At 37.3% G+C, this 12115-nt stretch overlaps 1 protein-coding gene across 1 annotated transcript in view; it reads right to left on the bottom strand.

The window, feature by feature from the left end:
- Positions 1 to 629: 629 nt before the first annotated feature.
- The window catches only part of LOC127448835 (non-homologous end-joining factor 1-like), a 29384-nt gene continuing 17898 nt past the window's right edge, over positions 630 to 12115 (bottom strand). Inside the window, exons 6-8 of the mRNA XM_051711665.1 lie at positions 3181 to 3361; positions 1248 to 1330; positions 630 to 881 (exon numbers count right to left, since the gene is read on the bottom strand). Coding sequence (XP_051567625.1) covers positions 789 to 881; positions 1248 to 1330; positions 3181 to 3361 — 357 coding nt within the window. The 3' untranslated portion in view covers positions 630 to 788. The remainder of the gene's footprint in view (positions 882 to 1247; positions 1331 to 3180; positions 3362 to 12115) is intronic.

Raw genomic sequence — 12115 nt, 5'->3', positions numbered from 1 at the left:
TTGACAGCTTGAAGATGAAATTGGTATTCCAGAGTACATTTTAATTAGACAGTGTTTTGGCCAGTCATCAGAAAATAATCTGTACACAGCAAAAATATTACAGTAAAAAGGGATTACCTAAACCCTACTATCAACCTCAAGTAGATTTAAAGCATCAAGTCCTTCATTTTTAAGTTAGTACACCCCAATAATCTTGCAAAGGCTAAATAAGCTGCAAAGTAGACCAGACATTATGCGGATAGTTACATTTTTGGATAAGATCTGGCTGACAGTAAAATGTTTAATTTTTTTGGTAAAGCATCTGAAATGAAGTATATCACAACATAGACTACCAGGCAAAAAAGTGGTAGTTCTTTCAACAGACACAGGAACAGTAGTCTGTCAATGGTTGTACAGACAATACTGAAGAAATGAATGTAAATTAAGTGTTGGCTTTGCATCGCAATAACGCAAGAATTTACGGAAGTGACACTCCGCCATGCAACTAAAAGTTGAGATCAGTTGATCATAGGTTGTTTTTTCGCATCCTGCTGGTAAATGCTTGATTAACACTCCACCAATAAACTAGAGAACTTCTATTAAAGAAAGCAATTTTTTATTTATTATTGTTAAGACACAATTTTTAAAAAGGTAATACAGAATAAAAACCATTAATAACATTTCTAAAACAACTAAAATCCAACATAAAAAAAAAAAAAAAAAAGAATTAAAATAAGTATTTTTATAACGCATTCAGAAAATTAAAGTGTCCATGATTTGTATTAATCCAGCATCAGAGGTTTGAATGGTCACCGGAAAAGCCCCACAGCTTTCTTCTTTTTCGGCCGAGAGGTGACACGTTCCTCAGAACCAGCAGCAGCAGTAGATATTAATGGAACAGTCTGCAAAAATCAATCCGAATTGTTTTTAGTTTCTATAAAAGGAATATGCTGCGATACAAGTTTATCAGGGTGATCAACATTTGAAACATTTTGTAACCTGTTTAGATGAACACTTAAATCAATTTAAAGCACAAAGGCTTTTTTGTTGCGGCCAAACTCGACAAGCCTGAGGCTTAGCAATGTGGGCTTCATGGTCCAGTGGAGATATGAAATGTTGAAAGGACCACTTACACATTTTCCAAAGTACAGGAAATATGACCAAAGGCATTAATCAAATATTTATTTTATTGAATTGTAACAGGGTGAGAATAAGTATAAAAGTAGAAACAAAAGGAACATTGCCGAAGGAAGGATTATAGACCAAACCTGTTCACTGTCAGCTTCTCGGGTTCTTCCGGATGATCTTTTGACATCATTCTGTTCTTTAGAAGCCATTAAAGACTCCTCACCTGCATAGCACAGCAACCAGAACAAATAAGCCTCTTGAAAGAATAGTTCATCCATTTACTCACCCTCATGTCATTCCAAACCATGATTTTTTTTTCTTGAAAAAAAAAGAAAGAAAAAGAAAAAAGAAAAAAGGACAAATTTTGAAGAAAATCCAGGCCGTCCTTTTCCATACAATGAAAGCGAATGGGGACTGGTGCTGTCGAGCTCCAAAATTACGAAAAAGCACCATAAAAGTATAATAAATGCAAGTCATATGGACTGTGCGCTATATTTTACATCTTCAGAAGCCATAAAATAGCTTTCTGAGGGGAACAGATGAAAATTTAAAGCTGCACTACATAACTGTGCTTTCTAGCGACATCTGTGGTTGAAACTTAAAATTGCTAACAATTTGTGGAAGAACACTTTACGTTAGTTGTGTTTCGGCACTGCTATTCTGGCGGGTGAATCTCATGATTTGAGCTTACCTGGACATTGCCTGTGTGTGATCATGACTCGGAGATAGTCAGAGCCGTAACATGCTATTTTCATGTTGATATTATGTTACACGATTAAACATTTAAAACAGAAATATTACTTGCTTTGAAGATAAAAAAAAAATAATAATAATCACTCTTATTTACATATTTTGAATGAATGAATTTTATACTTTTACAATTTACACTTGCACCAATTTAATTCTGTACCCGACCCATTTAACATAAAGACCGCAATCTGAACCACACCCACATTAAAATAAATCTACTACATCAGAGAGACAAAAATAGTTTATTTGCTCATGTCACACTAGCAATCAAATTATTTGACCCACAGTCCGCCCATGCCTATTGATTCCTGACCTGTTACATAAAATATTAGCGGTTCACCCATCGAGTACCCACGGACCGGCAATGTGCAGGACTCTGCCACCAGTTACCAGCATATTTTAATATGATTATTCAAGTGTTTTATCTACTATTAATGCTTGTATTGTCCTACGGATCGATTTAAGAGGTGAAACTCATGATATGGCTGATACGATTTCAATGGAAGACTTTATTATTTTTATATTATATTGTACAGCCTCAGTTGACAACACAAGTGAACAGTAATACTCCAACAGGAGGTCTATGCAATGCACACAATAACACCATAAACTAAAAATATAAAATGATGATTCAATAATGATGGGGATAAAAAATGCTTCATTAAACCTGAAAATAATATGCTTAAATATGCAATATAATAATTATAAGCAGGTAAACAACTTGTCAAACGGGTAACAGATAAACATCCATCCAGACTGCAGCGATGCTGTTCTGAACTGTGTGAGTTTGACTGAAATGAAGAGAAGAGCATTGTTTCTCCTGCCGGAACATGTGACAGCCGGTTCTTCTTTTCTATGTATATATATAAGCCAGCGATTTCGTGCAAAATCCGACCCGACAGCTCAAAATACAAATGATTTTTAAAGGCTTACCGTAGCGAATCGGGGTAAGGACATTGTTCTGAACACTGATTGTTTATGTACTCAATCAATAATGGCAATTTGTTCATTTTTAATCAAAAAATCATACGTAGTGCAGCTTTAACCACCTTAATTGGGGGGAGATTTTCAATGAATAATGATTTGAATTTCAGTCGGTTTATATTGACTTTTATAGTATGGAGAAGATCGACCGGAACAATTCTCCTTATGTGCTTTACGGAAGACAGAAAGTCATAAGAGTTTGAAACAGAATGAACATCATTTTGTTTTTTGGGTGAATACTATAATCCATGTTATTCCTATACCCTGTGACTATGGTACTAAAGCTGTCTCTGTGTGTGTGTGTGTGTGTGTGTGTGTGTGTGTGTGTGAGACATTAACCTGTGGGAACATCACTGGTTTGTTGATGTTCAGGGACGTGGTTGTTCTCTGCAGTGGGGCTGCTATCAGGAGAGCGTTTACGTTTCTGCGGAGTGTTCCCTGAGCTCACGGCCAGGAATAGGGCCTGTAACTCGGAGTCAAAATCCAAACCATCTAGCGGCACAGCCATCTGTGGAATAGTCTATAGAGGCATAAAAGAGAAAAAAAAATCATTAAAAAAAGTCATAAAGACAGACATTTAAATTCAATTTAAATTATTTTTTTTTTAAATCAATTTCAATGTTTAACAAAATTAAAACATTATTTATTTTTAAATAAAATATTTTATTTGATAAAAGACTACTTTAATTTGATGGATTTTTATGAAATGTAAATACGTAAATCTTAAAATTATTATTATGAGTGAACTGTCATGAAAATAATGTCACAACATAAAAATCTTAATGGCCCTATAAAAATAGGCTTTATTTTCTATATGCAAAATATAGTTTCTTATTTGCTTCTTTTGATTTTAGAGTAAAATACGAGCAGGACATTTTCTTTGTGAGAATCCAACATGATCACACGAGAAGTTGGCATATTGTTTCCGATTCTTCCAGTACTCTAGGATCGGCCACATTATGCCGACTCACTAACAAGCACCATCTCCTATCAGACATTTTTGCATCAACTCAACTCAACAGCAATTCTACCTTCCCCCATGGAACGACTGGAAGTTGTGTCAGTGTGTGGGAGACCAGGGTTCAGATCCTGCGTTGAAACCAGAAAGGAATATTGCTCGCATAATTAGTGACGAGCACGATTTGGAGGTTGCATTTTTCCCTCTAACATTACATTTTTACTCCACTGATGGCTAGGTTTAGGTTTGGGTTTTGACTTAACGCTTTAGCCACTGGGGGCAAAGTTTTGCATTTTGGTAAGCACAGACAGATTTTAGCTAAAGAAAAGTCAACCTACTGTTTATGATTTAACTGTAAGATCAGTCTGGAAAACAATTTAAATAAGAAACATTTACATAAACAATTTAAATAAAATTTTCAAAGAGAAATTAAAATAAAAAAAATCATTGTAATACAGTAATATTTTACTTAAGCACAAATGATACACATATACAGGTGCATCTCAATAAATTAGAATGTCGTGGAAAAGTTCATTTATTTCAGTAATTCAACTCAAATTGTGAAACTCGTGTATTAAATAAATTCAGTGCACACAGACTTAAGTAGTTTAAGTCTTTGGTTCTTTTAATTGTGATGATTTTGGCTCACATTTAACAAAAACCCACCAATTCACTATCTCAAAAAATTAGAATACATCATAAGACCAATAAAAAAAAACATTTTTAGTGAATTGTTGGCCTTCTGGAAAGTATGTTCATTTACTGTATATGTACTCGATACTTGGTAGAGGCTCCTTTTGCTTTAATTACTGCCTCAATTCGGCGTGGCATGGAGGTGATCAGTTTGTGGCACTGCTGAGGTGGTATGGAAGCCCAGGTTTCTTTGACAGTGGCCTTCAGCTCATCTGCATTTTTTGGTCTCTTGTTTCTCATTTTCCTCTTGACAATACCCCATAGATTCTCTATGGGGTTCAGGTCTGGTGAGTTTGCTGGCCAGTCAAGCACACCAACACCATGGTCATTTAACCAACTTTTGGTGCTTTTGGCAGTGTGGGCAGGTGCCAAATCCTGCTGGAAAATGAAATCAGCATCTTTAAAAAGCTGGTCTGCAAAAGGAAGCATGAAGTGCTCCAAAATTTCTTGGTAAACGGGTGCAGTGACTTTGGTTTTCAAAAAACACAATGGACCAACACCAGCAGATGACATTGCACCCCAAATCATCACAGACTGTGGAAACTTAACACTGGACTTCAAGCAACTTGGGCTATGAGCTTCTCCACCCTTCCTCCAGACTCTAGGACCTTGGTTTCCAAATGAAATACAAAACTTGCTCTCATCTGAAAAGAGGACTTTGGAACACTGGGCAACAGTCCAGTTCTTCTTCTCCTTAGCCCAGGTAAGACGCCTCTGACGTTGTCTGCGGTTCAGGAGTGGCTTAACAAGAGGAATACGACAACTGTAGCCAAATTCCTTGACATGTCTGTGTGTGGTGGCTCTTGATGCCTTGACCCCAGCCTCAGTCCATTCCTTGTGAAGTTCACCCAAATTCTTGAATCGATTTTGCTGGACAATCATAAGGCTGCGGTTCTCTCAGTTGGTTGTGCATCTTTTTCTTCAACACTTTTTCCTTCCACTCAACTTTCTGTTAACATGCTTGGATACAGCATTCTGTGAACAGCCAGCTTCTTTGGCAATGAATGTTTGTGGCTTACCCTCCTTGTGAAGGGTGTCAATGATTGTCTTCTGGACAACTGTCAGATCAGCAGTCTTCCCCATGATTGTGTAGCCTAGTGAACCAAACTGAGAGACCATTTTGAAGGCTCAGGAAACCTTTGCAAGTGTTTTGAGTTGATTAGCTGATTGGCATGTCACCATATTCTAATTTTTTGAGATAGTGAATTGGTGGGTTTTTGTTAAATGTGAGCAAAAATCATCACAATTAAAAGAACCAAAGACTTAAACTACTTCAGTCTGTGTGCACTGAATTTATTTAATACACGAGTTTCACAATTTGAGTTGAATTACTGAAATAAATGAACTTTTTCACGACATTCTAATTTATTGAGATGCACCTGTATATTATATACATATACACACTGGCAGCCAAAAGTTTGGAATAATGTACAGATTTTGCTCTTATGGAAAGAAACTGGTACTTTTATTCACCAAAGAGTGGCATTCAACTGATCACAATGTATAGAACGTGAAAAATTACAAAATTACAATTTGTTAAAAAAATGTTTAGAACTTCTAAAACTACTTCAAAGAGTTCTCATCAAAAAATCCTCCATGTGCAGCAATGACAGTTTTGCAGATCCTTGGCATTCTAGCTGTCAATTTGTCCAGATACTCAGGTGACATTTCACCCCATGCTTCCTGTAGCTCTTGCCATAGATGTGGCTGTCTTGTCAGGCACTTCTCACACAACTTTCAGTCTAGCTGATCCCACAAAAGCTCAATGGAGCTAAGATCCATAACACTCTTTTCCAATTATCTGTTGTCCAATGTCTGTGTTTTTTTGCCCACTCTAACCTTTTCTTTTTGTTTTTCTGTTTCAAAAGTGGCTTTTTCTTTGCCATTCTTCCCATAAGGCCTGCACCCCTGAGTCTTCTCTTTACTGTTGTACATGAAACTGGCGTTGAGCGGGTAGAATTCAATGAAGCTGTCAGCTGAGGACATCTGAGGCGTCTATTTCTCAAACTAGAGACTCTGATGTACTTATCCTCTTGTTTAGTTGTACATCTGGCCTTCCACATCTCTTTCTGTCCTTGTTAGAGCCAGTTGTCCTTTGTCTTTGAAGACTGTAGTGTACACCTTTTGTATGAAATCTTCAGATTTTTGGCAATTTTAAGCATTGTATAGCCTTCATTCCTCAAAACAATGATTGACTGATGAGTTTCTAGAGAAAGCCGTTTCTTTTTTGCCATGTTTGACCTAATATTGACCTTAAGTCATGCCAGTCTATTGCATACTGTGGCAACTCAAAAACAAACACAAATACAATGTTAAGCTTCATTTAACGAACCAAATAGCTTTCAACTGTGTTTGATATAATGGCAAGTGATTTTCTAGTACCAAATTTTCAATTTAGCATGATTACTGAAGGATAAGGTGTTGGAGTGATGGCTGCTGGAAATGGGGCCTGTCTAGATTTGATCAAAAATGACTTTTTTCAAATAGTGATGGTGCTGTTTTTTTATATCAGTAATGTCCTGACTATACTTTGTTATCAGTTGAATGCCACTTTGGTGAATTAAAGTACCAGTTTCCTTCCAAAGCAGCAAAATCTGAACAATATTCCAAACATTTGGCTGCCAGTGTGTATATATATATATATTCATTTTCAGTTTTTTTTTTGTTTTTTTTTTTGTGATCTAATGAGAATAATTGGACTATTGAAAATAATGGGAATTACCAAAAAACTCATTATGGTAATGCTTTAGGGGGAAAATGTGTTTATGCAAATCTTAAATTATTTTATTTTGCAGAGAAAGGTAGCCTGGACATGTTTTGGTGAGATTTACTCAGTCAAGAGAAGTTTTTTAATATCCTTCTAACAATGGAAGTTTACTCTGACTTAGAAGAACTGACAAAATTAAAAACCAATCAAAAAGGCAAACAAATCAGATGTAACCCGAAAAAATACTGCAGCAATTAAGATGAAATTAGGGTTAGGGTTAATATGTAAATCACCAAATTACTCCCCACAGAGTAAAGGCAGGGCAACAGAGTTCAACAGGGTAACAGTAGTGATGTTAATAAGATGACTGCATTCACGCATTTTCCCAAACACATTCTCTTTCACAACAGAGAGGACAACTTCTCAAAATTAGCTCCCCAAATATTGACCTGGTGAGATTGGTGACCACTAGCTGAATTAAGGGCCCCTATATATACATGTGGACATTTGGGGTTTGCATTGATTCATTTTTATTATTTGTTTGTTTAAATGTCATAAAAATCAATGTAGCTTTGAGTCCCTCTTTGGGGAAAGAGAGAGCAATGTGAGGAGAGAAGCCACAGTTCATGAGTGTGCACTTCCTGTTTCCCCCCAAATTAGTTCTCCTCTCTCCTGATCCCTCCCTTTATTCTTCCTCTTATCGTGTCAATCTATCAATTAGGTTTTGCTTCTGAAATTGATCAGATGTGTGAGCAATACAATCAAATGCAAACAGTAATATGATTGGCCGTCACCTGTGTGCGTCAAAGAGGGGGAGTGTCTATAGAGGGCAGGAAAAAGCGGTTCACATGTGTTGGTGCATCTTGTTGATACACCTATTCATAGCTGGTAAACAGCTTTGGCTGGTTTTTAGTGGTTTGTGGAAGAGCTGTAGAGGCCTCATGCTAAACTCTAAATCAGTAGACTGTAATGGAAGATTCCAGAGAAGTTGTTCAACGCTACAATATGAAGCTTCCACTTTGCGAAAGAGGAAGTGTGATAAAAGTCTTATTGCTCACTATAATTTGGAACCACTCAACGAATAGTATTCTTTACGTAGTGCACCTCAAGGCCGCCAAAATTATGCTGTCTCTCTTTTCATTTTCATTCACTTCAAAACCCTGTAACTGTAAATATGATACCAGACAGAAAGAAACAGCAAGTGTGTTTTCCTTTATAGCCTGATTCTGTGCCAAATACAAAAACACAAGTCATGCACACACAGTCTAAGGAAACAAATAAAAGCAGCTGAAGTCTTAAGCAAGCGTCATGAATTAAACCCTGAGAAGAGCTTCAATTTATAGTGCTCCATAAATCTGTCCTAAATCGCATTCTCCTCAAAATATCTATTACCTCTTTCTCAGTTCACTTACTCTCTCACTCCCTAGATCTCTGTTCTCCCCGCTTTATTTGTTATCTATTTCCAAACTTTCTACGGCCATTCCCACATCCTGACAAGGGGTACACATACTGTACGGGGTAATTGGAAAGATTTTGATTTTGTTTGTTAAACCTACTGAAATTTAACTGAAACTTAAAGTCAGCATAAAATAATGCACTTTACTGGTCTTATGTAAACGATCCATGCATATTTGCTATTTAAAAAAAAAAATTTGGTCTCTTAATCTTTAATCAAAATGTCATAACTTGCTTGTCCAGTGATATGACTGATTCTTCTCTCCTGACGTATGCAAGGTCGCGCTGCAGTTAAGCCAAGTTTTAATGCAGCTAATGCAGAGATGAAGAGGTGTATTTTCAGCTGTTTCCTTCCCCAAATCCTGTTCCCTATCTCATACTACCTTGGTTAGGGGCCTGCTGGCTTGAATTGACATTTTGAAAGAGCAGGAATCACGGAGAATTTTCGGTTGTGTTAGAGACATTTCACCCAAATGCTTCCAGGGGTGATTGATACTGAATACAACGCGAGTCGGATGCATCTGTGTTCATATTTTTTAATGCAGGTACTGTATCTTGGGATGTACAGCATGAGTAAGTGTTCTTTTTTTCCCTTTAGATTTAGTGTATTGTGATTCAAAACGTTGAAATATTGTGCTCTTTTTTTTTTTTTACTGATTTATCTGCATTGGACTTGCACAACGGCTCTTGTCGTAAGCAAAGACCGCGATGTGCTGTGGGGGTTTGTGGGCTGGTTATGGATTAACGCTGTCAGCTAGATAATCGTTCTGTTCAAAAGTCAGTGGAAAAGTGGGCCGGTATTGTAATCGCTTCCGTTTCCCTGTCTCTGACATGAGCAGCATGGTGGAAAGGGTGTATGTCCACTGCAAACTCGCATTCAGGTCTGCAACACCCGCTTTCCACAATCCAATCAACAAACAAACGAACAATGGATAAAATCAAGTCCCCGCCCTGCATTTTTTCTGTTCGACAAGCCGTTTCACTCGGAAATACGTCACAATATGGAAGTCGGTCACAATTTCCGTTTCATGACGACTTTAAAATAGTATTTATAGGTCTCAAAAAAATGTATACATCTAAAATTAAACACAAATGGATATTTTTTTAAGAAAAAACATGGCGAAAAACCAGTGAGGTTTGATGTTATTGATGTGTCGCCATATTTGATGTTGGCTCTCTTCACAGAATTTGATCAAGGATTTGATTTGAGAGCGAATAACGACTTTAATTTCACACTATTCATCATACAAAGTGATTGTATGACTTCAGAAGACTTGGGATATGATGCACAAGCCGCATGGACTAATTTTATGACACTATTGGGTGCTTTTTAAAGCTTTAAAGTGAGTCACTATTAGCTTCAATTGTATTGAAATCAGCGAATGGAACATCCTTTAAATTATCTCCTTTTGTGCTCCACAGAAGTCAGTAATTTATGTTGTTTGAAATGACATGAGGGTAAGTAAATGACAGAATTTTAATTTTTGGGTGAACTTTTTAAGGAAATCCAGATTAATATTAGTTAAAATGGAACACAGTTCATGTTGGGTGTCAATGAAAGGGTGCTTATTCGATTCTACTTAACTTGGAGGAACTTGCGTTTGACTTAGTTTTGTTCTGGCTGGCAGAGCGAATCTTCTCAGGGCTTCAAAGAAGGCTGTAAAGTCCACAGCTCTGCTACAGCTAACTAATTACAGATCAGACCTGACCCTGTGGAAAACTACAGAGAAATAACAGAAAAAAGATCTGTGTCCCTATATTTGGCCCCTAGAAGCAGTTCTGAATGGGTTTCATGGTTATCAGTTCGGGGAGATTATGAAGGCCTGGAGCCAAGAGCTTCAGTTACAGGAAGACGTCTTCAGCTTTAGCTGGAATTAAGGCATGACACCTGACAGTGCCCAATGGCTAACAATAAAAACAATCTTAAAGGACATATTTAAAATCGGCAGTAAAATCTGACAACAATTGTATCATAAATTGTGCTTCTTTAGCTCAGATTACTCTAAAAAATGCTATTTTACAGGCTGGAACAGCAACTGCGTATGCGTGTTCTTGAGTTGACTGACAGGCGATATCTAAAAGGTGATTGGCTCTTTTACCTGTAAGGCAGGACTTCCTTTTGTACATCCGTTGGCTGTTCCAATTTCTCCCATTTGCTTTAATAGCAGTGGCCCGTCTCTGCTAAACTGTCTCTGGTTGTATGAACACATTCCGGATATTCTTTATATGAATATATGATATTGAAACAGTAACCGCGAAATAATGTACTCTGTTTTTGTTAAACAAGCATAATTTAAGCACAAGTAACAATTTTCTTGGTATACACTGTATAGCACTTAAGCTGAAAAGTTAAAGGGATAGTTAAACCAAAAACAAAAATTCTCTCATCATTTAATCACCCTCATGCCATCCCAGGTGCGTATGACTTACTTTCTTCAGCAGAACACATTTGAAAAAAATAAAGTCCGAAAGTCAGCGTAAACGTCATCCATACAACTCCAGCTGTTAAATTAATGTCTTCTAAACTGACACAATCACTTTTGGTATGAAAAAGATCAATATTTAAGTACTTTATAGCTATAAACCATTGCGTCCGGCAGCAGAGCAGAGCAGAGTTCATGTGGTCCTTGTGTGACGTTTCCACGGTGGCTTGTTGCGGATGTAATTTCACGTTTTTCTCTCGATTGAGACTTCCAGAATTAGCACACAAATGCACCATTGTGAAAAACATACAGATACAAATACAGATCTAAACCAAAACCAACGAAGCTTCTGTACAGCGTTCCTCCTACTCAGTTATGAACAGAGCTGCTCTTCCAGGTGTGTCGCACGTGCGTCATTTTTTGTGTGAACATGCATGTTTATGTCACACACGCATACTGCTGCTGACCGGAAGCAATGCTTTATAGTTAAAAAAGTACTTAAATATCGATCTTTTTTGCACCAAAGTGATCGTATCGTGTTAGAAGACATTTAACCACTGGAGTCGTATGGAAGATGATTATGCTGACTGTCTCTTCTTTTTAGAGCATCAAAGTCTTTTGGTATGCTGCACCAAAAATTGCACCTTGGGCTTATAATAAAACTTGACTTGATCACCATCCACTTGCATTTTAAGGACCTACTGAGCTAAGATATTTTTCTTTTTTCTTCAATGTGTTCTGCTGAAGAAAGTCAGTCATAGGAGGTCACGTGACTCCATTCAAGAAGCAGACATGTGAGTGACGAGCTCTGCGCACTTTGCTAAATTTTTTATTATTTTCATGTTATAATCTGGTGAAATTTGATACACCCAGTTACACATTTGCTCTTTGAGGCAAAATATGGCAAAGAAGTCAAAATCCTCGGGCTCTGGAGACATTAAAAGACACTTACGTGTTCAGGATGAAAGCCCCGACAGGCCTACAGACCGGGGACTCGATTTGGTTGGTGCGGCGGGAGAGGTGATCCAGCGTCAGTTG

The sequence above is a fragment of the Myxocyprinus asiaticus genome, chromosome 12 (genome assembly GCF_019703515.2).
Source record: "Myxocyprinus asiaticus isolate MX2 ecotype Aquarium Trade chromosome 12, UBuf_Myxa_2, whole genome shotgun sequence".
NCBI classification, from domain to species: domain Eukaryota; kingdom Metazoa; phylum Chordata; class Actinopteri; order Cypriniformes; family Catostomidae; genus Myxocyprinus; species Myxocyprinus asiaticus.
This window is presented reverse-complemented; position numbering and strand designations above follow the sequence as displayed.